The 27,872-nt window shown below is 39.6% G+C and overlaps 1 protein-coding gene across 1 annotated transcript in view; it reads right to left on the minus strand.

Annotated features, from left to right (window-relative positions):
* Positions 1–8,989: 8,989 nt before the first annotated feature.
* The window catches only part of LOC122795764 (5-hydroxytryptamine receptor 7-like), a 206,317-nt gene continuing 187,434 nt past the window's right edge, over positions 8,990–27,872 (minus strand). Inside the window, exon 2 of the mRNA XM_044064084.1 lies at positions 8,990–12,346. Coding sequence (XP_043920019.1) covers positions 11,575–12,346 — 772 coding nt within the window. The 3' untranslated portion in view covers positions 8,990–11,574. The remainder of the gene's footprint in view (positions 12,347–27,872) is intronic.

Here is a 27,872-nt window from a genome sequence, read left to right on the forward strand (position 1 = left end):
CATATTTTATCAACATATTATGACCACATGACAAGCAGTGCTGCTGTAAAGAACTTGTTTTCTATGCAATTCAGGAAAATATATCCTGCAGGTGGGGTTGGCAAGATCCTGCAATCAAATGCAGTTTGTATCTTGCCATTATTAGCTAAACTGACCTAGGCATTGCACCTAACTATACAATCACCTTTAAGTATGAACCTGCAAAAAAAGTCCACCTCCCTTAGACTTCCTGGCACTTATGGCTTGGTTCACTCATCACGTTATGGTATACTTTTTAACATCAGACCCATGGCTGCATTAATAATGCAAAAAGCAGAGTGTGATGCTGTCACATTCAGTGTGGTGTATGCGCGCAGTGCATGCTAGTAAAAAAAATGGCATTAAAACAGGATGAGTAATACAAAGACATTCTGAGATATACATGCTTTTTAGCAAAGCAGTTACAACTATTACCTAGATTTTCATAATTACATTAATTTCATAAATTTCATAAAAGCTATGTGACTTACAGATGAACAAATGCCGCCACCGTATACAACATGTGGAACTGAGATCTTTAGAAAAGGGTAGGAGAAAACTACATTGGAAAAAATGGTAATTGTGGGAACAATACATACAGGGGAGGAATGAGATTTAAATGAAGGCAGGACATAAATGAGCTATGTAATGTTTGATTGAAAATGATTGGGTATAATATAAGTGATGCATAATGTTTTCAACTAGGAATATATCAGTATGGTTTGTGATGTAAAATGCTTGCAACTAGGATTGTGTTGGTGTGGTTTGTTTTCATTTATATAAAGGTAAGATTGCTTATGTCATAAGTGATGGTTTAATAAAGATGTTTCTTGTTAAAAGAAGGGATAGGAATTGAATAATGTATGTAATGTTGCTTAGGTTATATGGTATATAGCAATATATGTGAAGTATAATTGTTAATGTTAATTTGTTAATGCAGTTTGATTACTGTTGGATAAATGTAAATTTGCCTATGTCACAAGTGATAATTTAATGAAGGTGTTTAAAAAACATATTAAGGCAGAGTGTTGAAACTGATACTTGTAATTTAAGACAAATGTTTTTTAGATTAATATTGTTTTGAAATATTGTGTAAATATAATAAGTAGAATTGGCATAAATTTGCAATATCACAAAACAGCAGTATACCAGCCCTTTCTTCCTGTCATATACATCATTGGAAAGCTCTCAAATAGGTAAAAAATATCCAACTGATATCTTAGATCTATTTATCGCACTTATAGAGATATAACCCTAGTATTTTTTGGCAGGCTAAACACAGTTTTTGGTGCAGACATTTGAAATATAGAATCAGTATCTAAAGACAGACTTTGATACTAACACCACTGTATATCCCATTGTCTACAAAAGAGCTATCATATATTGCATTTCCTGTGACTCATATAACTTATCAGATATTGTAAATCTAAAAGAAGTTTAGTGAAAGGTAAAATGGGTAGATTGGCCAGAATTATTTTGAAAGATGATACCCTGAAAGATGAACTAGAGATGCTGATTAGGATGTTTTTTAGAGAGGGAATGCCCAAGGAAGGACCAAATGCAATCTGAGGGTCATGCTGCTCGATGCTAGAAGTCTAAATCTCAAAATGCACTCACTTGAAGTACGCCTTAAAATGGAGAGCATCGACATTTGTGCTGTAACAGAGACCTGGTTCAAAGCAGCAGAAAGCACCCCTGCACTACCAGGCTATAACTCATTCCACACCTTTCATCCCCAGAACTTGGACCAAAGCTCCAAAGGTGGTGGTGTTTCCATATTCATAAAGGATGCACACACCTGCAGACTGGTAGCCCAACATAATGCATCACAGATATTTCAGATGCATCCAACATGGGGTAAGACAGCGATTCAGGTCGTAGCCTGCTATAGGTCCCTAACCATGTCCCAAGACTCACACTCTGCATTCCTAAGCACCCTGGAGAATATTAGGGTCAAACCTAACACTTTCATACTGGGCGGCTTCAACTGGCCCTCCATTAACTGGGAAAACTACTCATGTACAAACACACTTGTCCAACGTTTCCTGGAATTTATTAATTCCAATGCCCTGGACCAGCTCTTTCTTACCCCCACTAGAGGTAGCAACATCCTTGACCTGGTCATTACTTACATGGGCAACTGTTACTCTGCACCAATAGTCAAACTAATCACCTTGGAAATCCACCCCCTCCCCCCCGAAAAGGTAACCACCATGAAAAACTTCTCCAAAGCTAACTTTGGGCTCCTAAAAACAGAAGTGGCTAACTTCACGGCACCAATGCAAATGGAAAATAGTTGCATGACCACCGAATCATACACCAATTCACTGTACAAACACGTATACAAATGCATGGATCTTGCCATACCCAACAGAACCAAGATGCTCTCCTCCAAAAAAAGCAAGCCAGTCTGGTGATCACCTGCCATAAACAAACTCTACAATAGAAGGAGGAAACTGATGCAGAATAAGGTGAAGTCCCAAGACTAGAAAAACTCCTGTATCAGCCTTAACAAAAATCTGAGATCCCTCATCAAATCCTCTAAAGCTAGCTATGAAAACAGAATTGCAGCATATAGTAAAGACAACCACAAGGCCTTCTATAGTTATGTAAAGAATCTCCACAGAAATACCCAGATTTGCACTGAGCTACTGCACAATGGTACTTACTATACCGACTCAACAGATATTGCCAACATATATGGCCGACAGATTCAATGCCAACTTTACCCCCCCAAAGGACCAATCACAATACCAGTAGATTTCCAGGCACCCAGTATTACTGCTGCACAGGTTAAAACAGGACTGTCCAAGGCCATGAATATAGCTTCTATGGGACCTGACAATATCCCTGGCTGTGTTCTACATGAACTACAGAGTGAACTGACAACTCACCTATGTGCCCTGTTCAATCATAGACTCACCTCAGGCTTTGTCCTTACCAAATGGTGCACTGGTACAGTCATCCCTCTCCACAAAGGAGGAGCAACTACAGACCCTGGGAACTATCACCCCATTAGCCTGACGAGTCTGATATGCAAACTATGGAACGCATCATCATGGACCTAGTAAACAAGGATGTAGGGAATCTCCAAACTCTGGATCTCACACAGTTTGGTTTTGTGAAGGGTAGATCATGCCTGCACAACCTGGTTGATGTCTTTGAGTCAGTCACCAGAGCTGTGGATGAAGGCAAGGTGATTCATACTGCCTTGATCTGGGCAAGTCCTTTGATATCATTCTCCACTCAGGAGTCATAGAAAAACTCACTAAACTAGGCATCAACCACTATTTCACTAGGTAGGCTGCAAACTGGCTCACAGATAGAACCCACAGTGTGAAAGTAGCTGGCTCCAAGTCAGACTGCCAACCAGTCACGAGTGGAGTACCACGGGGTTCGGTCCTGGGTCCTCTCCTGTTTAGTATCTACTTCTCTGAAGTCCAGGCCAACACAAAGGGACTCTGGCTGACAAAATTCACAGACAATTGCAAATTAGGAGCTATTTTTAACTCCCCAAGTGATGTTGACATCCTACAGAAAGGCCTCACTGAGACCAACTACTGGTGTCAGAACCATGGCATTAAGCTCAATGCAAAAAAAAAAAAATGTGTCGTCATCCCCTTTTGGGAAAAACCCAATTCCCATGAATTACCACATTGATGGTAGTCCACTGAATACAGAAGGCATTATAAGAGATCTGGGAACAGAGGTTGACAGCAACCTCTCTTTTGACCACCACATTGCCACTGTGGTCAGAAAGACCTTTTATGTGGCACATCATATTACTAAGGCTTTTGCATCCAGGTAGAAAGAGGTCATTGTCTCCCTCTACTCTTCCCTCATTAGGCCAATCATAGAGTTCAATGCCACATTTGGCATGTACCTCACTAGACACCTGCAACAACTGGAGAGGCCACAAAAGTACCTCACAAAGAGGATCCTAGGCCTTAAACACTTGTCCTATATGAACAGACTCAAAAAGCACCAACTATTCTCTGTCTCATATCGCCTACTTAGAGGCGATCTCCGCTTGACTTACATAGCCATGTCTGACCCAGCTCTGTTAGAAATGCTACATCTAAAGAAATCCCAATCCCTCCACACCACATGCTCCAGAGACCTCAACCTCATTACCACAATCAACAGAACATGCTGGAGGGACAGGATCATAACCCAGAGACTGCCCATGCTAAGAAATAGACTTCCTATACATGTCAAGCAGAGCACATCACTGGCCCTCTTCAAAATAAATCTTGAGGAGTGGATGGAAAACAGAAAATTCACCCTGGGGATCACTCCAGTGGCTCTACTTGACAGAGGCACTGGGAACTAAGTTCCGGTGGCACGATGCCAGGGTAATCCTATGGGCTAGGCTTGTAAAGGCTCCAGAACCATTAGCCTGGTACACACCTATGAACCTATGAAATACTGTATAGGATTTTGACAAAGACATTTTAGATTCATCTCATTATAAAAACGTTTAAACTTTTGGAGATAATAATATTGACAACATTGATATGAAAAAAAAAACATGGTTTTAAAATTTGGAAGTGAAAGTAATATGATTAAGTCCTTGGAAAATTATTGCTCATGAAAATGAATTAAAAAGTTAGCAGGGAATGGACCACAATTTGTTTATAAGAGACATCAGAATATTAAAGAAAAAATAGACAATAATAGGAAATGCACCACTATTAATAATAAAAAGGAATATATACTAACACTGTGTTTTTTGTTCACAATGTATATATATTTATGAAGTAAGCTTAGTGTTAAAAACTTGTAATTATCTCTTTAATTTTTTTTCAAAGATATGATTGTAACTCAAAAGGACTAGGATGTTTAGTGTTCTATAATGATTGTAATCATGGATATTATGTAGAAAAAAATAGAAGGCATGCTAAAGAGGAGAATTTATGAACATTACTATGATATGTGTAGTTTGAATAGTAATAATGTGTTAAGACATAAAAGTAGTTCTGCTAATAACAACAAATATTATTCTTTTGGCATTGGAACAGATACCATTTAGCCCAAGGGGGGGTCACTTGGAACTTAAGCTGGAATTTTAAGAACTATTGTGGCAGGTTAGGCTGAATGCATGTGAATTCCTATGATTACATGATGCTGTCTGTTTAAGTAGTTTGCTTAAATTATGTGCAGCAAAATTATAATGTAGTGTAAATACAATAATTACATTTAATAAAGTGATTAATCTTATGTATAGTTTATTAGGAACTGTGTAGGTTGTAGTGTGTAGTTTTTATAAGGATTGCCTACATTTTTAACAGTCTACATATATTTTATTTATTTAATTAGTTTTAATTAAATGTTTACTGGTGTACTGATTTGTGTTTTATGGCCATGTGATTATTTATGAATTGCTATTTAAGGGTTGTGCTATAATTTGAACAGAACTCTAAGTTGTAGTAGGATGAAAGCACTAAACTATGCAATATTAAATGTTTTTTATATCAGTTTCTGACTGAGATTTCGTGGCCAGTTTGGTGCTGTTCTGAATGATTAGAAGTGCAGAGGATTTGGGTGTTGGTAAATATGCGTTTTCTGTACTCATCATACATTAAGAATATCAGCCCTGTTCATTGCTTATTTATCTGTGAAAATCTGCAGTCTCAGTATGCATCATATAGTAAGAATGTCAGGCCTTATCTGATCCTCTTCTGTTGCCACATTTATTTATTATTTATTTTATTTATTTTTATTTATTTATTTTACGTTTGTTTACCGGGATAGTCCGACTGGATACATGCCCATTTTCAGTGGGGTCCCGGGGAGAAAAGCTCCAAAAAGACATTCAACAAACTGTTACATTTTTACAGTTTCAAACACAAAATAAAATACAAATAAAAGGATTTTTACACAGATGCAAACAAACACAAAAACAAATACACAAACAAATTATTACATTTTTACTCAGATGGAAAATTCTAGACAGTGTTTTTAAGAATTATATGGTATTGAATGCCTAGTAGGCTAACCTGGTAGTAGATTAAAGGAGATCATAGGATTTATAAGTTAAGAAACAATAAACTGTAGGCAGAAGCCCTCCATATGCACACGACTGATGGTTAGAGTTGGTCTGGATTAGGACAAGGACATAGCCATTGTTTTTTAAAGTACTGAATCAGACTTTTCTTGAATTGAGGTAGAGAGAGTTCAGATGTAAGATTAGCAGGAAGAGAATTCCAAGAGATTTACTGGTTGTTATTGGATATGAGAGTTTGAACTAGTAGTCTTTCAGATGAACTAAGTGCGCTAAGGTTACTGTAGGGGGTGATGAGGTTTTTAAGTACGAGTGTATTATCTGGTTGGTACTGGATCTTGTATGCAACTATTAGTTGGTTAACCTTAAGTAGGTTAGACAGCTCAAGCCATCCTAGTAGATTTAGGTTATGGCAGTGATGAGTTATGTAGGCTGCATCGGTAGCAAATCTAGCAATGTGATTGTAGCTGCTAGAAAGTTTATTAAGGTCAGGTTTGCTGAGGTTTGTAAATAGAGGGGAAGCAAAGAGGTGGGTGGAGAGTAGATGTGTACGAGCAATTACAGTTCTGGCTAATGGCATTAGGAAGGGCTTGATCCTATATACTGAGCTAAGTTTTTAACTGTTTTAATAGTTTTATTGATATGCAGATCAAACTTAAGGTTATTATCTATTATAACTCCTAACAGTTTGGTTGAGGAATCTGGGGAAATAATGGTGCTGTTGTTGGATTTTAATGTGAAGGTTATAAGGGCAGACCTGTGAGTGGGGAAGAAAAGCAGCAGTTTGGTTTTATTAGGATTTAACAAGAAATGACGGTTAAGGAGCCAATTTTCAACTGTGGTAAAAGTATTTTGGTATAGAATCTGCAACTGTGTAGGTGAAGAGCATACTAAAGTGGAATCATCCGCATATTGAATGCATGTTGCATTTGGGATGACCTTATACAAACCATTGATGAAAATGGAAAGTAACAGTGGACCTAGTATGGAGTCTTGTGGTACTCCAAGGGTGATGGATAAAAGGGTGGATATTTTTCTGTGCCATAGGACAGCCTGTTGTCTACCACTGAGATATAATTGAAACCACTGGATGGCCTAGTCCTCTAGGGAGATGGATTTCAAAGTGTTTATGAGTATTTGGTGGTTTACCGTATCAAAGCTTTTGAAAGTTTGAGAAAGCAGAGGAAAGTTTATTATTGTTTCGGTGTTGGTTAATGACATTAGAGAAGGAGAGGAGGGCTGAGGTTGTAATATGGAATGGTCTAAAGCCATGTTGGGTGTTGGCTAGAAGAGTATTATGGATAAGACAGTTCAGGAGTTGATTGTGGATGCATTTTTCCATAATTTTAGCCAAGGGTGACAGAATAGCTATGGGTCTATAGTCTGAAAGTTCAGTAGAGCTATCCGCTTTATGGAGTGGGATGACATGGGATATCTTCCAGATGGAGGGAATGGATGCTTCAGTTATAGTTCTATTTATCAGGATAGGTAATGGGGTATGCTATGGCATCTACAGCTTTTTGTAGATATTCTGCAGGGAGGAGATCAGCTGACAAGCTGGTAGGCTTTAGATTTTTTAAGTAATTTTCGGACCAAAGATGTGCAAACTGCCTTGAAGTTAAAGGGGAGTTGGGAGCAGAGTGTAGTGGCCAGGGAATATGGGCATCCAGGGGATAATTGGTTAGCTAGGTTCTGGATGGTTGTTGTAAAGAAGCTGCTAAAGGTATTGGCAATTTCTGCTGAGGGGGGTTTGGTTAGAATCCAAGGGGGTAGGAGTGGAGGACTGTCCTGGACTAAGGAGTTTGTTTATACCTACCCAAAACTTTTTTGGCTTGTTTTGGTGGTTTTCTTGTAGATGACAGTAATCATTTTTCTTGTCTAATGTGGTGGATTTTTTTGTTTCATTTCTTAGCTATCTGTATCTAAGTTGATCTGTGGAATTTTTGGGGTCCTCGAAGTGGCCCAAGCCCTATTTCTAAGTAGCATTTTATGTTGGGTTTCTTTTGAGAGCTAAGGAGCAACTTTTGCTTTGGTTCTAATGGGTGTCAGGGATGGATAGGAATTTGGTTTGCAAGTAAGTAAATTACTCACATGCCTTACTCTTTGATGCATGTTACAACATGCTTGATATGTTAATGACAATAACAAAAAGAATTACACCCTTCTTTCAGAGCTGCATACTATAAGCTTGCAATAAGACATATCTGCAGGAATGTTTTTTTCATATCTGCAGGAATGGTTTGTTGTTATGATGACCTTCCCATTACTCTCTTTCTGCAGAAGTGTAGCATGAAGTAGTATCCCAATTCTTTGTGACAGTGAATACTGAGGAATCAACTCAAAACGTAATGATTTACCTGTGTTTCTTTAGGAATTGTTTTATAGATTTCTCTTCTGCAATCAGTTCTGGCTTGCATACCATTGCATCTTCGGTGCCTTTTCATAGTAATGTAGAATACTGCTTTAATTTATTAATCATCATTTGAATCACTGCTAAGCAGAAACAATGACACTTCCAGATAAGAAGAATTCTTATAGAGTATGCTATTTTGTGTTTTGTTTGCAAGGTAAAATACTCATGAGACAACACTTCTGGAAATAAATTATCAGCTTATCTATAAGTAATAAAGAAAATCCATATTTAATGTATTTTGCCTAGACAATATGCATTACAAGAGGGTTTTCTTGCCCTTATAATTAGACCATCCCTAGAAGAAAATGTTGTTAATAGAGGAATACAGTATTAATCAACATTTTTTGCATATTTCAATACTTTAAATGTATCTGTATAAAATAAAAAAGTTGTCATATTATTACAGCAAAATACCTGGTCTTTGTGAGATTCTTGTAGAAAGACTACAAGTGAGACAATACAATTTTGATCCTTAACTTAACCTTTTTTTTTAAACAGGGAAGTAAAAGAAAATTAAATAAAATAAGAACAAAAATGTCTATTTTCAGAAAGTATTCAAATTCAACTTCATCTTTATTAAAGTGCTTAAAACTCAACTAGTACAAACTCATAAATATAAAACACAAAAGCTGGAACAATAATGAATACAAACAGAAATAGAAGAGCAGGTTTTTTGATCCACCATTAAAAGTTAGTTACAAAAACATATGTTTTAAGAATGCTCCTGAATTAGGTCACTGTGGGGCACTCCCTAAGGTACTCTTGTAAGACTGAAGAGGTGCAGAGTCTGATATACAAATGACAGACAACTAACGTGTCAAGCCACACCTTGCAACTATTAGAACACCAGTGCTGACAGAACAAAAACCCTTGATAGACAGTTGGGGAAAATTAAATGTTTTGGATAATAGAGACACAAGTCATGCAAGGCAAAGAACACCTACACAGATCCATTAAATGCAGTACAAGACTAGAGAAAGAGATGAAATGTGATCTCCACATTATAGAGATGATATGTTGGCAGTGATGTATACTAGTAGGTAAGCAGGCAATGGAGTTTTGCACAAGCTACAAACGATTCATTTTGGCTTCAGAAAGCCCCAAGTAGAAATCATTAGAATAGCTGAGGAGTAAATTTACAGGAACACACATCAGCTCAGAGATCCTCCTTCAGAAGGGTTCTGATGTTTGATTCTGAAGATATTCTTTAGATGGCATGAGGTGATTTAAGCATGGCTGAAACATGGTTCTGAAATTGCAGTCAGTTATTGAGATTATGCCATTATCGCTCACCTTAGAACCTTAAAAACAAACTTGGGCATTTTGTCATTGGGAAAGCAGCCCTGAAAGCAGAATGCACAGCCAAGCTAGACTTGTTATGTTTCAATTGATTAAAACAATGATAAAACAATGAAGAATGTCTTATAAATCATCTTCAAAGAAATACACAGTTGTCATTTAGTCTTACAGGAAGGAGAGATATGTCCCATCAATGTATCATTGGTAAGGCAGCACTATCTTTCTAGTAAGAGCTACTGGTGCGGTGGACACACTGCAAACAGACACAAGACTGACCCTGTGCTGCAAAGCAGATGAGTGAGAGGAATTAATTCCTGACACATCCCTCTAGGAGTAGGCAAACTTGTGCATGACAGGAGATGAATGGCTACAATAAAAATAAAATATTCATTTCAGATACTATGATCAGAAAATGTCAAATGCTGCTAAAATATCAAGTGGCATCATATCAGAATAACAGCACATACCTCTTATAATGTGATTATTTTTTATCCTAGTGTTGGTAATCTCAGTACTGTGACAAGTGTGAAAACTAAACTGATAGGGATACAGGGGAGATCATTTTCAGTATAAGCATTCAGCACACAGTTATATTTATACTTTTAGAAGCATGAGATGAAACTGTTTTGGAAGTCATTAAAACACAACATACTGAACCAAAGCTACCAATGATTTATTGTATTTTCCTGCTTTGACATTTGTTAAATTTGAGTAAAATGTCAGTCATATTTTTTGGCAAGCATGAGCCTTATATCACCTATCAGAAAATCAGTTATGGTATATCTATTAGTTTTACATGACATTTTTCACTGCCACTTGGTGTCATTTGGCTTATCCCTTTCTCTTTATAATTTTCTGTTACTGCAAAAGTACTGTAGCTTTGTTTGAATTCTAACATTACAGGCTATATCCACAGCACTTTCTGAATATGATAAAGCATTGTGACTTGGAGAAGGGGGAAGCAACTGACATAAAATTTGCCACCACATTATACACAAACATGAGAGCTCTGATGCAGATGCTGGAGCTACTACAATTGTTTACTTTAAATTATCTTATCAGTCAAATGACACTAACCTTCTTGACAAAATTGCATCCCTAGACTTAACATTAATAATGCTCAAGGAATTAGGTGAATGAGTTATATTATAGTCATGGGTGCTTAATCTATGTAAGACTAAGACAACTTACATCTGATGATGACTTGGCCATCAGCTTTTGTTTTTGTTAAACATTGTTTACTGCTTATAAAAGAACTTTTGTTTACTAATAATGCACATCTCTGAGAAATACAAAGGGTCTGGTCTGGTTTTCAGCAGTTCTACAAGACTTCCCTTCATAATATCTGGTGCAGCTTTGTGGATGTCCTTAGATGAATTGTTATCCAACTCTGGATATTTTGCCAATATTGCAAAGCTTCTTCCTCATTAAAGTGCCATACTCTACAGGTTTTGCAGATATTTCACTGTAAATGTACTGTCATAAAGCCAACAAGACCAGGAGAGAACTAACATAAGTTTGTTGCACCAAAACTTTCAATTTTGGTATTTAAAAATTATTCCCCTCCTGCTCCTTGCCTCAAATAGCCATATGTAGAAGACACCCTTTCAAGAGCCCCAAATAGCAAAGTTTATTTCAAAACTAAGTTTGCACTGTGAGAAGCTGAACAGGAAACATTCCATATCTATAAATCTTTGTTCTTGCTAAAGGTAAGGGAATTAGCACTATATACCATATGTTAAGTATGACCTATGCTGCAAATATCTTAGTTACTTCCTGCTGAAGATCTTTATTAAAAATGGAAATTTTGAATGTGTGCTAAATCAGATTTTAGATTTATTTATAGTATGCAGTCATGTCTCTCTGTGACTTTTAAGGCCTCATGCATACTAGCAGCTGACAGCCTGCGGTTGATATTTCTATATTTACACCGCAGAAGGTTCCAAAAAGTAGTTCGTAGATCTCTGTTGAAAAAAGCATAGATGAGAGGGTTGATGAGGGAATTGGCATATCCCAGCCACAGCAGAGTCCGTTCCAACCTCAGTGGCATGCAGCTGCACTGAATTCCACATATGAATGGACGGGCAGCAGACAGAGCAAAGAAAGGCAGCCAGCAAAATGTAAAGGCACCAACAATTATCCCAAGTGTCCTTGCTGCCTTCTGCTCCCTCTTGAAGATGGAGATGTTCTTTCTTTCATGCTTTAGTAGCTTGGATAAGGTGGCACATTCCTCTACTGCCCGCTCCCTTCTTGAGCTATGATGGGCTCTTATACCTTCTTCCATGCTATATACTCCATCTTGATCATAGTGCTTGGGTATGTTCACAAACTTGTGCTTTTCAGCACTTATTTTTGCAGCTTTATAAATCCTGTAATACATTATCAGCATCACTGTCATGGGGATATAAAATGCCACACCAGTTGAATAAACTGTGTATCCAAAGTCTTGGCTTATTAAGCATACTCTTTCAATAGTGACATTTTTGGCCCAGCCAAATAATGGAGGGATTGTTATTGATGCAGATAAAAGCCAAACTATAAATACCATCTTAGCCATGAGACTTCCGTTTTGTCTTGCTGGATATGTTAAAGGACGTGTTATTCCTAAGTACCTACAAAAAAGGAAGGGAAAAAAAAGAAGGTAAGTACATGTAGGATCTACTTTGCTAAGTTATGATGTGTTAAAATTATCTGAATTACAACACATAAGTCACCAGTCCACCATTGCACTGTTTCTCTTTCCTCTTTAGTGTCCATATTGCCTACTTTTGTCTCTAGCTGTACCATCAGAAAGTACTGTTGCACATGTCTGCAAAGGAGAGATAGCAAAATATAGAATTTAACAAGTACATAGTGGTTGACCCATACAGTCATCTCTCCCCTGACCTCCCACATACAGTTTGTATTCAACATGCAAAAGATTCTATGTATTTCCTTTGTTTCTTCTTTTTCTGACTTTTAGTAAACCCCGCTATATCATTATTGTACACATTTTTGTTTTGCCATTAATTTTAATCCTAAACATGCATTTTTTTGTACTCTAACTTTAATTTAAGCCATAGTTCTTTATCCTGTTTATCAGTTTTACCTGTTCTCATCACATTTTCTGTTTTAAGAGAAATTTTTTAAGCTGCTATTTTCCTGTAGTTTTATTAATTTTAATTATTTCAGGGTAGGTTCTACCATCCTCCCACTCCCCCTCCCCCTCTCTGTTTCTCTGTACGTCTATCTCTTTACTTATTTTGAATATACAGCATAGTTTCATCATTATCTCCTTAAATAACAGTTAATGCCAAATCAGCATTGGTGTCCCCAAAGTAGTGTAAAATTAAAATGTCATCCGCTGGCCATATTTTACAGATTGAAGAACTTGTTTGTATGCATTCATATAAGATTAGGATACACCATAGCATTTTGCACACAATATGAAATTCGGTATCAGACCCATATTTTGTTCTAAAATACAGTGATTGTATCTTATTCCATATGTTTTGACAAAACTGAAAGTAGCACTCTTTAACGTTTTTCTACATAAGTTGTGTAATACGTTTACTAGATGCATGTTTGAAGTCACGTATGATGTATGATGGTGTAGTACCACAGACATCATTTCAAGCACAGTGTGTCTAGACACATGCAAGTACCGACTTTGTGGACTTAAAAGCAAATAATAAAGGCTGACACTTTCTCTGTCATCCAAAGTTTAAAAGGCCATGCAGTAAGTACAGCTGTTTACATGGCCATCCCTTTGATAGGTATCTGCCATTAGATATCCACAATCTACATTCAGAAAGTGTTTCATAACTATGAGGTTCATACTGGTTAAGGGTGATTATATTTTTCATATAACCAACTACTGCACTGTAATAACTGCAAAGATTGATTAATGCTAGTGAGTGTTAATGGTGTATGTGACCTGATGCTATAGTTTTATGTTTTTCCCTATTAACTAATTGCACCATTTTTTTTCTTGAAGGCAACACATTAGTTACTTCTGTTGGTGTGCTTCAAGGCAGTCAGATAATTTCAGACAGATGACCATGTGGTAGGATAGCATGCAACTAACTTTTCATACTTGATTGGCTCACAAGCATCTGCAGCATGACAATATGATGTACTATTCACTAATCTGTCTCCATTGGGACAACATATAAGCTGGTATTCATAGTCAGTTCATGTTTGCATAGAGGATCCTAGATTTTGTCAAAACAAATACTCTGGAACAGATAGTCTGCACCCCACAAGGGACTCACTTTTTCCTAGATATAGTACTCACCAACCTGGGGGCTCACTGCACTCCTCCCCTGTGTGATGCCCTCTTTGGTAAGGTCAGACCATAAATCAGTCTTGTTCAAAGTAACTACTAAATCTGTCACCACCACAGGAGCAAAAAAAAAAAAAAAACTAAAATACTTTTCCAAAGCAAATTGCAGCCTACTAAGCGATGGTATAAAAAGTTTTATATCCCCCACCCAATCACAGACAAGAATGACTCCTATGCAGAGCTGTACACAAATGCTCTGTATAAACATTTAAGCAACTATATAGACTAGGCTGTACCTGAATGGATTAAGACCAGGTCCTCCTGAAAAAACAAGCCACCCTGGTGGATCTTAAGTACATACAGGTTATATAACAAAAAAAAGAAACTGATGTCTAAGAACAAAAGGGAACTGACTCTATAGAGGAAGAGTTCCCTCAACAGCTTGAACAATCCAATCATAAATCTTGAAAAGTCCTCTAAAGTTAATTATGAAGCTAAAATAGCATCCTTAGCTAATGATAATCATAAGGCATCCTCTAACGACATCCGGAATCTAAAAAGGAATGCCCAGCTATGTGCTGACCTGGTCGTAGATGGTACCACTCATACTAAAGTGGAGGAAATTGCCAAAGTGCTAGCTGACAGATTTTGGCTCAGAATTTACCCCTCTGCCCCCACCAACCATACCCCAAAGCTTACCGGACATCAGTCCTCTGCCTATTATCTCTAGAGAGCAGGTCATATCTGTGCTTTCCAAGGCCAAAAATATGTCGCCAATGGGACCAGATGTCATCCCACATTGCTTATTAAGCAATCTAAAACAGGACCTAGTGGACCCAGTTGATGTTCTCTTTAAACATAGCCTGAGAACTGCCTTTGTTCCAGCAGAGTGGAGAACAGCAGCAGTAATCCCCTTGCACAGAGGGGGACCATGAACCTACCCTGGAAACTAAAGGCCCATAAGTCTAACCAGCCTCATCTGCAAGGCTATAAAAAGAATCATCATGGGCCTTATCAACAAGGACATAGGTGACCTCCAACCACTAGAACCAACCAAGTTTGGCTTCATTAAGGGTAGATCATGTTTATTAAACCTACAAGACTTCTTTCAGAAAGTTGCCAAAGTCCTGGATGAAGGTAAGACAGTGCATATTGCCTATCTTGACTTAGCCAAGTCTTTTGACACAATTTCCCACTCAGGTATCATTGTTTAAATCTCTCAGCTGGGGATTAACTCTTGCATTACTAAATGGGTAGCTAATTGGCTCACTGACAGAACACATACTGTCAAAGATGGTGACTCCACCTCTACCAGCAGACCTGTCACCAATGGCATGCCACAGGGAGCTGTGCTGGGCCGTTTAAAGTTTGGAATCTATTTCTTGGGAGTAGAGGCTGAAGTAGACAGCCTTTGGTTGACCAAGTTCTCTGATGATTGCAAATTGAGTCCCCAATGATGTTAACATATTACAGGAGGGGCTAACACCGACAAATGACTGGTGCCAAAGCCACATTCTAAAACTAAACACAAACAAGTGCATTATTATCCACTTTGGCAAAGTAGAATTCCCTGCTAATTACAATATTGACTGCACCCCCCTAAGTTCAAACTGGTGCAAGATCTGGGAACACAGGTGCATAGCAATCTGAACTTCAACTAACAAGTTTCCACAGTGGTACGGAAATTCTTCTACATTGCAAATCTCAGAAGTAAGGGCATCGCATCCAGGTCTAAGGATGTTATAACTCCACTGTACTTGACCCTCATCAGACCATGAATAGAGTACAATGCTCCTCCGCATGTATCTCACCAAATAGCTGCAGCAGCACAGAGGTTTCTCACAAAGAAATGCAGGGCCTCTACACCATAACTTACGTGGACAGACTGAATGATCTGCCACTGTACTCTGTATTGTATAGGCTGCTGACAGTCAACTTGTGCCTGACCTAGAGGGCAGTCGCTGACCCTGCCCTGATGGAAATGCTGCACATCTACAAGTCAAATGTCACCAATATTCACTCGCTCTAGGAATCTTAACCTACCCTATGCCATTAACGAAACATGCTGGAGAGACAGATATATCTCCCAGAGATTGATGCTACTCTGGAATAAACTTCCAATTCATGTGAAGCAGAGCACTTCACTGACCCTATTCAAATGCAACCTGAACAAATTGGATGGCAGACTGCAAATTCACCCTGGGGTGGCACCTATGTCCCTCATGGACAGGGGTAGTTGGTGTTTATCATAGACTCGCTCTGTGAATTATGTCCATGTAACCAAGGACAGTTGAAGCAACTCGAGATTAACATGGCTAGGCTTGTAAGGGCTCTAGGGCCACTAGCCTACTCACCTCCTAGGAACCTATAAATTTATGCAAATGCACTGAGACTATCCAGAATGTTCGTGAACGAGTGCAACTCAGTTGTGATTCATAGAGGGCATGTAGGCAAAGGTGCGATGACTTTGAATGTGCTTATGCAAATGTTAAAATAATGAGATAGAAATAAGGAGTGGTGTAAATCTTTATATACTAGTGAAGTATGTTTCAAACCATTCATAGTCAAATTTTCCCACTTTTCAGTGCTGGTGGCAGATGCGCTATATAAAGAGAAGTCTTGACAAAGCTATCAGAGTTGCATTCGGTGAAAATGCTATCACTTGCTGCAAGCTTTGCTATGTCTAGGTCTGAGTTGCTTGTTTTGGCTGTGTCAAAACCACTTGCTTTCAGCTGTGCTCACTGGCCAAGAAGGCAAAGATATAACCTAAGGATTACTCATTATAACTTTGATGATCAGGAAATCCTTGATAGGTTTAGAGTGGACAAGGACATTCTAAAGGTCTTGGTGGGTAGGTTTGACCCCAGTAAAGGTACTGGGGGGAATGAGTGGACTTCCTATCCCTCTGGGCACAAAGGTATGTATAGCCCTGAGTATATTTGCTATGCGGACCTTCCAGAGACAGACTGGGGACAGGTTGGGGACCTTAGAGGCTTCTGCTGTGAGGATACTGCAGCACTTCCTGGATGTACCCTTGGCACTTGTGGATCGGTACATCTATTTCTTGTTGTCATCTAAGGACCAAGCCAGGACTATGAGCGCCTTTTATGGGCTGGCCTGTCTCCCCAAGGTACTCACTGTAATGGATTGCACCCATGTTGCAATTAGGGCACTTTCTGACCCACGAGGGAGGGCAGTATGGCAATAGGGAATGGATACCAGTCTACCAATTGCCAAGTGATGTGTGATGCATGGGGGTGCATCACCAATGTCTCTGCCCAACATCCTGGCAGTGCAACTGTTCCCCATATGTAGCACACTATGTTACCCTACCAACTCTTCCTACATGGTAGGATGCTCAGTGGTCATATCCTTAGTAAGTGGAAATTTTTTTTTTTATTATACTCAATTTAAGTACTTATTCATGTTAAAATGTATTGCTGAATATTAATTTTTTGTTTGTTTGTTTTGTCTCTTCCCTTTTTTTTCTATCTGTTTTTTTTAAGGTGATGCTGAATATCCACTGGAGCTATGGCTCATGACTCCAGTGAAAAATCCAAGTGGAACTGCAAAGGATATGTATAACAAATCCCTGTGCCAGACCTTTATTGTCATTAAGAGGGTATTTGGCCTCCTGAAGTGCCATGTTAAGTGCCTGGGTGACTATGGGGATCCCTCTACTGCATGCAGGATGTTTACTGTATGTTGTATTCTGCATAACATGATTGTGTACTGATCTGGTGGTGAATTTACCCATCCTGTCACTGTAGCTCCTAGTTCCAGTCCCACTATGACTAGGGATGACCAGCTGGCAGCAGTAGTAAGGGACCCCATGCAGCAAGCTTGTGCATGGCATGTGGCTGCACAGGTGAACAGGTAGTGTCTAGACCACAACTATGGACCATGACATTCAGATTAGTGTTTCCTTTCCTGTAAAAAACACATGAGTATAACTGATGCATGCAGCGATATCTGTGGGTTGTGTTGCCACTGATCATCTGACATTCTCTCATTTCATTTTAAAAACCCATTTTAAGTACTGTGTAATCTGTGGCTTTCCTTAAATGTTTTAAATGTGACTATGCTCAGCCGTGCTCACCTACAGTATATGAAAAAAAATTATACAAACCCGCATGATTTTGCAAAGTAATTTGAACTTCGTAATGCCAAACTTTATACAACTTAATGTTTTGTGAGACGTGGGTGTGTTTTCAAAAAAGACTTCACTTTTCTGTATTCATTGCAAATGCCTTTTGCTGACTTTATTTGCATACTTGTGTAGTGCTGCAATTTGCAGATAACTCTTAAGTCATTTGTGAAGCCCAAACTATGAATACTGGCCATAGTTACTGCCCACCCTTTTCATCCTTTAGTTAATTTGTAGAAGCAAGAGCAATACTTAAGATCTTTTCCTTGCTTCTCCAGCACAAACATGAATTCATCAATAATGTGGTTATCCCTCCCTCTCTCTCTGTGTATGTGCACAGGTATAAGAGGATTTCATGTCTGATAACACTTCAGTTCTGTCAGAAACATCCTGACCTTCATTTATATCACCTTGTGACATAGTGATTATATGTCTTTTGTGAATTTTGAATGTAAAAGTTCTAATGCTTCCTTACTGATCTGAACTTTTAAATCATTTATGTTACATGTTGGCATTACATAACAGTATTTACTAAACAATAACCAGTGGTCAATTACAGTTTTGCAGATGTTATCCTTATTATGGAATATGCCATCACATCACAGTATTTGCAAATGTAATACAAGTACAAAGACAACACATATTCACATCTTTAATTGCAGTCTTACATTCATAAGATGTCTACTTAATACGATATCAGACTTCAAGATGGCACCACAAGAAGGGTACAGAATGCAATACAACAATGTCTGTTGCTGCCATTTTAAATATCTTTATATTGCTGCTACATTATACTGTTAGGATATACCCATCACTTGTGGAAATTAGCCTAGACTGTGAGTGGTATGTAGGCAGCTTTCAGATGGAACTGATATCCAAAAAATAAAGGCACTGGCAAAGCATGGCAGCTGCAAAATGGATCAACTCATGAAATAAATAAAATACTGCAAATTACTAGATGACATCTGCTCCAGTTTTTCAGATATTGTGGTGAAAGCAAGCTTATAATTAAATGGGCGATACCAATATTATCTGTTCCTCATGGTATTGCCTATGATATACTTAAAGTCGACCATTGTAGTATTTCCCTGATCAGGACTTAGAGCTTGTTCAAAATGAAGGTGCGTAGCAGTACCCTTTGTTTCTTGTGTAGTGATGAGAATGGATTTAGATTAGTCTGCAGAATAATAGAAAAACACTGAGAACTAAAACATTATTCATTGTCTTCTTTGATACAGGGCTTGCATGGAGTCTAAGAGTAGAGTAAGACTCCAGACAGCCAATATGTCTGCCGAGCGATCCAGGAACAGCCGGCAGGGGCATGCATGAGAGCTCCTAAAATTACTCTTGCATGAACAGTGTTATGTTATGCAAATCACCTCATTTGCTGCTGAAAGCTATGCAAATGAGGTAAATTTGTGATCCAGGAAACACTAACCTGTCCGAGTAAGAGTAGAGTTACTTGCAGAAATGTACTCTGTTGGTAATGGAGTACCGTTCTGCAAATAGCAAAACGGAGCTATGACAGCTCCAAATAAAGGATGCATCCAGTTGAGGAAGCATGCCAATGGCCAAATATAAGGCCATTGGCATTTTTATCTGTTGCAAAATAATAAAAACACATTTTTTCCCCGATCTCCGATGTTTAAGCATAGCGCAGTGCAGCACAAATATGCGGTGCTCAAAAAAACAGAAAATAAAAACAAAAAAGCCAAAAATAGGCATTTTATTAAAAATATTCTTCTGCCATGCAGGTGAATGGCAAGCTGAAGACAACATGGCTTCTGAGTAGTGGTTGCTAAGGGGGGAAGCTCAGTTTGAGAGAGGTAACCAAGCATTAGTAGGCAATCCTATGCAAATGAGGATAAGGATAGTGAATCCCAATTTTCCCTGCCATGTGAACCATGTCCCTAGAGTGTAAGTGAAGGATTAGGGGAGTAGTAGAGTAGAAAATAGGTGACATCATGAGGGGGTATGTATCAAAGACTGTAAGCTTATTGGAGCAGAGTGGCATGTGTTTGCTGTGAGTTACTCAGGACGGGAAGAGGCGTGTCTACAGTTGTCTGAACTGAAACCCAGAAACCGAAGGTGTACGCCATGGATATCACTAAAGTTTCTTGCAAAGATGCTTACACTGTGTGCGCGTGTGCGCGCCTGTAAACCCGTCTAAGCCTGTGTACGCATGTGTGTGCCCATGTAAGCCTGTGTAAGGCTGTCTAAGCCTGTGTGTGTGGATGTGCACCTGCCTAAGCCTGTGTGCGCTCGTGTGCACTTGTGTGCACGTGTTTGTGCTTTGCTGCCCCCTGTGGAAACAGAAAGGGAAAAGGAAGGAAAAGAAGTAGTAGGAAGTTAACCAAGGAGAACTAGCAGAGCTGCCAGGTGAAATCAATCAGAATCAGCCAATTACACAGGCAGTACACTAGCCCAGCCCAGCCCTGCACTTAAAACTCTGCAAACAACATTCCCCCATGTTTTTCTCAGAAACACTGCAACACTGCAGTATACAAAGAGAAGTGAAAACTTAAAAAGCTTAACTGAGACAAAAAAATGTTAGGGGCTGCCATTGCTATTATAAGACAACATGTGCAAGATGCTGGGGGTGGTGTCATTGCAAATGCTGCTGAGCAACCCACAGTGAGGAGACGGAGAAGACTGTACAGACCCTGGGTAACCTACCAGGGGCTACATGAGCTGGAGATAGTGTAGCGCTATAGAGTGGACAGAGACCTCCTGCAGCAAATTGTACAGGCCACACCTCACACACAGAACCAACAGAGGGGAACCCATCCCAGTGGAAACCAAGGTATGTGTTGGCCTAAGAATACTAGCAACAGTTACCTTCCAGAGACCAACTGGTGATATGATGGGGATTTCACAGGCATCAGCATCCAGGGTACTGCACCAGTTCCTGAATGCCATGTCAGCACATGTCGGTGATCATGTATATTCCCCCAATTCCCATGAGGTATTGGCCAGCAATATGCGTCTCTTCCAGCAAATAGCGGAATACCCTGAGGTAGTGGGTGCAATTGACTGCACACACATACACATCAAAGCACCAGCCAGTGAGCGGGATAGGGCCTACATCAACCACAAGGGCTTTCACTCCATCAACTGCCAGGTCATGTGCGATGCCCAGGGCATAATACTGAATGTGTGTGCTGGCTGCCCTGGAAGCTACCACAATTCCCATATCTGGCATCTGACGCAGCTGTACCAGACATTTGCCAGTGGGGACATCCCTGACGGTCACCTAGTGGAGGATGCTGGATACGCACTGGAGCTATACCTCTCAACCTGGAAAAATCAGAAATCTGGACAAAGGCCCATGAAAAATAGGTACAAATCTGTACGCTGATTAAAATATCATTTGCATACATAATTATCTAACCCCGCCCACTCCAATGGAGTTCTGGGATACCAGCTTTTAAACACAAACTAGAAAACAGACAAAATATTAAATACAAAACAGAATAGTGATTTATTTATATTAACATTAGAACTTGTGCCATCAATCTTTGAGCTTGTGAAAAAAACTGAGAATTTTCTTTTATAAAAATAAAATTAACTGCTTCTATATTACATTGCTACCTGCAGAGTTCTGCTGTCATTAACTGACTGACACTATTCTAAAAGCCACAAATAAAGGAGAGTCAACAGAATCATTTTCATAAAACTACTCAAAAACGTATCGGAATCCCTTGGACTTAAAAGAGCAGAAGAACTGACACAGACATTAATAAAAACGTTCTCAAAGAAAAATCTTCTATCAGCCAGTTTACAGAAGGAGTTGAAAACTTCTAGAATAAATTGCCATCACACATTAAAGACAGTCACTATTTAGAAGCTTTAAAAAAAAAATCACTGGATATCCATTTCTATAAAGTCTGTTATCAGTATTAAGAAGCTGTTTCAGCATTTGGCCCATGCTTGTTTTTAAACCACTCTGAAAGACTTCCTAGCTAAATTCTGGGCACACAGTCATGCCTGCATGGTCGCATACACACACACGCCTCCCTACCCAGTTCCACAAACACATTTCTCTTTCTCTCAGCAATACACTTGAGAATTAAGTAAACACACCATAATGTAGTCCTTAAGTTTCTCTCGGCAGGGAAGTGCACTTGAAAATTAAGTAAAATAATGTCTCTAAGTTTGTCTAGGCAGTACACTTGGGTAGAGAATTAAGTAAACACACTTGTAATACAATACAGAAAGTTTCTCACATTCAAAATAATGCAGTTTCTCTCGGCAGTACACTGTACACTCGAGCAGAGAATTAAGTAAACAGTAACAGCTTAAGGAGCCGGGAAGAAAGCTGTGCAATGAATAAACCCGTGGACCAACAGTAACCAAAATAATGCAGTTTCTCTTGGCAATACACTTGAGCAGAGAATTAAGTAAATAGTAACATCTTAAGGAGCTGGGAAGAAAGCTGTGCACTGAATAAACCCGCACACCAGTAACAGCTTTGTAATACACTTTATCTAAAATTTTCTTAGCAGTACTCTGCACAGCTTAAGGAGCTGGGAAGAAAGCTGTGCACTGAATAAACCCGCGGACTGACTATTAAAGTAAGAAGTGAAGTGTTGGGTGGTGACTAAACCACAAAATCACACACATTTTTGTACAGTGGAAAGTCTAATGTAAAATGTTTCTACCCTCCCCAAAACAATCCACCTCAAAGCTGTACACATGGGAAGTAACCAGGTTTGGGACCTTGGACTCTCATGCATCAGTAAATTTTATATGAAAACAAATTGTGAAGGAAACAAACTATAAGCAATCAGGATGTATGTGACTGACATGCTGTCATATCGGCTGTCGAAAAGCACTGCAAAATACCAACAGAGGGCCCGACCGAGTCATTTTCTTTTGTACATACCTTGTGTCTCTCACACACACACACACACACACACACACACACACACACACACACACACACACATCACTCCTTACCATTCTACATCGCACCGAACAGGTGTCTTCATTCAGCCAGACCAACTGTTTCGGCTCACATCTGAAGCGGCTAGTTGTTCCTGCCATTCCGCTGTTCCTGCTCATATTTGAAGCAGCTAGTTTCCTTACATGATCCAACAGCCAGGTCAGCCTTTCCCACTTGCATTTTGAAGAAGCGGCCAGCTGGAAATGCATGAGCTCCTTGAGCTCAATTCTGACTGGCTGGTAGAGGGAGCTGACATCATCGCGCAGGCTGGAATCCCCAAAGGAGCTGATGTTATCATGTACGTGATGACGCCAGCTCTAACAGCTGTGGAAATTTAAAAAACTAAAAAACAAAAAGAAAAAAATTGGAAATGAAGGGGTTCCACTCAGGAATCGTGGCACACCTTCATTTAAACCCCAAAACTCATTAAAAAACGAATAATTCGGCATGGTTGAGAGGTCTGACTGGAGTCGTGGCTGATGACACCCATCAGAAATGCACACACACCTGAACAAGAACTCCATAATGAGGCACACGCACAAACACAAAATGTAATCGAGCATGTGTTTGGGATGCTGAAGTCATGGTTCCGGTGCCTGGACACATCTGGTGGAACCTTGCAGTACTCACCAACTACATGTACCCAAATTGTCATGGTATGTGCCATGCTACACAATATGATCCTGTGAAACCAGCTGCAGCAGGAACAGCATGGGGCAGGGCCAAACAGCCCCCCATCATTGCCAAGGCCTGCACAGGCACAGCGTAACTTGGAGGAGGAACAACCTGAGCCTGCCCCAGTAGGCAGAAGGAGGCATGACCAGTATGCCTTGGCCTTGGCAAAGAGGCAACGCATAGCACATATACTGGCTCAGTAGGAACCCTGGAAATGATACCTCTCTCTGACTCGCACATAAAATAAAAGGGATGCCTAACTTGACACTACCTGTTTACACACATGTATAGGGAGTGTACTATGTGCATTCGATATAGGCAGCCCTGCAGCACCACCTGAAGCATGATTGCCATGTTTTAAGCAATATAAAGCAGTGCTAGGCAGCTTTTAGCACTAATTAGTATATGTAAACAAAAATATCCCGTGCCAACTAGTGCAACGTCAGGCAAAGTTGAGCAATGTTGGGCAAGGTCGGGCAAAGTTGAGCAAAGTCAGGTAAACATGCCCATGTCTGCTTTACTGTTCCTTAAGCAGTCTGGTCTGCCCAGCATGAAAATAAAAAGCAGTGATAGGGCTCAAACCCAGGATACTGTTCACTATAGTCACAGTACTGAACCACTAAGCCATGACAGCATTTCACTGGCACAGACACAGCAGGACAATTGTACACTAATGCAAACACAAAGAAATGCTGTAGCATACCCCTAAAGAGGCATATGGGTAACCTCCCCCACAGGCCTATGCAGACAGAGAACAGCAGGCCAGGCAGTGTGATGTGGGTTGGGTAGGCTATGAAGTCACAATCTAATATACGTAACAGTGGACGTCAAGATCTGTAGTACAGTAGTATGCCTCAAGCCAGTATGATAGGCAACAGTACAGACTGAAATGGAGTACCTTACATAGCAGTGCAAGCCTAGCAAATGTGTATAAGTGTCAGATGAACCCCTCATCCTATGTACACCCACAGTAACAATCAGGTGTGCCCCCGGGTAGAAATGTACAAAGAATAGCTGTCCCCCCTGTATGTAGAAATGTTGATAAGTCTATGCAAAGTGTCTCATGGAAGCCCTTCAGGCACAGCATGATCCCTGTTGATTTATGACACAAAGGTGAGTCCTGCTGTAAAAATACAACTTGATTTTCCACACACATATAGTATAAATGTCTATAGCGGGCGTGCTCACACACTTCAACAAATGTAGTGGATTTCATTCAGCATCACACTTCAAGGTTATACTGGGCATGCTCACACACTTAAACGAAGCAAATGTCAGGCAATAACATTCGGAAAGGTCACACTGGGCATGCTCACACACTTAGGCTAAATATGGAGATGATAATAAGGGATCTATGGACAAATGTGGTTAGTCATCTCTACTTCCAGAAACACATTCACAAAGTGGTCAGAAAATCATGCTATGTGTTCACACAACCTGCCCAGGTCTGTGCATGTAGGTCAAAGGAGGTTCCCTCTACTCAACGGTCATCAGACCCGTCAGAGACTACCACAACACACTTGCGATGAATCTGACTAGGCACCGTCAGCAGCTGGAAAGACCACTGAAGTACCTCAACAAGAGGATTACTGGCCTCAAACAGTTGCCCCATGCAACAAGACTGAATTTAACCCAATCTGTACTCTGTTCCATGCTGTCTACTCAGGAGATCTCTGCACAACAGACAGCTCTATGTCATGGCAACACTCAGATCTGTTCTGAGTTACAGCTCAATGGCACTAAATATACAGATATCCATTTGAACAAACCAAAAAGCCAAAAATACACAGGAACAATAGACCAGCACTCGAATCTGCAAGACACCATCAACCATCACAAACGAACTGACCTAGGTTTCGTTTTTATTCAGACTTCTTCAGAATAGTACTAAACAATTCAATCCATCCAAACTTTATAAAAGACAAATCATGACATCATTACTCAATTAATTAATTAACATCCATTGTACTTAAAGTGAACTGAACACACTCAATCAATCATTAAAAAATATCCAAAATTAAAAACATGAAAATAAATATTAAATATCAGAAACATATAAAAATTATTAAATGACAGTAAATTTATAATCACATCACCCTAAAATATGTTTTAATTTTAAAACAGGGTCAATACTAATGTGATCATTGATGCCAGGAAACACTGTGGCATTTAATCTAAGCTGCTACCTCATTTCACTAATGTAAAGATGAAAATCTAAAACATTACCCTGTACATCCTTAACAATTTTTTGTATCACACAAAATTTAAATTCATGCCCACTATGCAACTCAATATGTCTATACAAGGCGTTCATTTTTTTCATATGCCTAATATCTGACATATGTTCAATAATTCTATCTCTGAAGGCTCTACTGGTTTTCCCAACGTAAAACGCTGGGCATTGACCACATTGTGCCATATACACCACGTTGTTGGTATAACAATAAAAGTGTCCATGGAGCCTAATAGACACACCAGCCACATGCATCCTAGAATCTGTGGGCAACACAAGATGGGATACACTATATCTACCACATTTAAAGTTCCCAATAGATCTACCAGTTGGGTTAAAAAAATTATCACCCTTCTCTAATAATTGCTTAAATGATTTGGCCTTTCTAAAAACACATTTAGGACGACAACCAAGCTTTTCCCATACCAAACTGTCAAGCCTAAGTAACTTCCAATTATTAAAGACAATGTCCCTAATATTTAATGCATCAAAAGAATAAGTATATTACTAATACTAAATATACAGACCCAACTGATATTGCCAACATCCTGGCAGATAGGATCAGTGTTAACGTTACCCCCCTCTCACCCATGAAAGAGCACATCACTATAATGGAAGACTGCAAAGTTGCTGTCATCACAGCTGCACAGGTAAAAAACACTCTCCAAAGCCAGTATCACAGCAGCCATGGGACCAGATAACTTCCCAGGCTGTGTTCTACACAAACCACAGAACAAACAGGCACCACACCAATGTACCATGTTCAGTCATAGCCACACCTCAGGCTTTGTGCCAGCTGAGTGGTGCACAGCAACGGTTATCCCACTACACAAGGGTGGAGACACCATGGACCCCAGGAACTAGCGCCCCATTAACCTGATGAGCCTGCCCTTCAAGGCCATGGAATGTATCATCATACAACTTATAAAAAATACATTTGTAATCCCCAAACTCTGGACCACAACCATGTTGGGTTTGTAAAATGCAGATCATGTCTCCTAAACCTAATAGATGACATTGAAGCAGTCACCAGCACCATAGACAAGGGTAAGGTGGTTCACACAGCCTATGTAGATCCTGCCATGGCTTACAACCCCACCCCACACTCTGTAAATACAGATAAACCCACTAAACGAGGTATAAAGTGCTATGTCACAAGATGGGTTGCCAACAGGCTTACTGACAGAACACACACTGTGAAAGTAGCAGACTCCATGTATGACTTTGGACCAGTGATGAGTGCAGTACCACAAGGTCAAGTCCTGGTTCTTGTCCTTTTTAGTATCTACTTCCTTGAAGTAAACTTTAACATGGAAGGTCTGTGGCTACTGAAGTTTCCAGATGACTGCAAACTAGGAGCTATAATAGTAAACACTAAAGATGTGGACATCCTACAAAAGGGCCTCACTGAGACAGATGGCTGTTGTCAAAGCCATGGGCTCAATCTCAATGCTAAAAAGTGCATTGTCATCCCCTTTGTTAAAAACTCTGTAGCCATGAACTACAACATAGGCGGTAGTATACTTAACACTGAAAGTGTGACAAGAGACCTTGAGTCACAGGCGGACAGTGGACACAACCGTGATAATCACATCCCCACAGTAGTCAGGAAATCCTCCTATGTGGCACACCTCATCACAAAAGGTGTCTCATGCAGAATAGAAGAGGACATTGTTCCTCTCTACTCATCACTCACTAGAACCATAATAGAGTACAACGCCCCTTTTGCTATGTACCTCACAAGACAACTACAACAACTGGAAAGCCTGCAGCAATACCTCACAAAGAGCATTAGCAGCCTGAAATACATGCCTTACACAGACCATCTCAAAATGCTCCAGCCGTACTCCCTTGCATATCACCTACTCAGAAGT

The sequence above is a fragment of the Protopterus annectens genome, chromosome 2.part2 (genome assembly GCF_019279795.1).
Source record: "Protopterus annectens isolate FY-2018-M chromosome 2.part2, PAN1.0, whole genome shotgun sequence".
Lineage (NCBI taxonomy): Eukaryota > Metazoa > Chordata > Ceratodontiformes > Protopteridae > Protopterus > Protopterus annectens.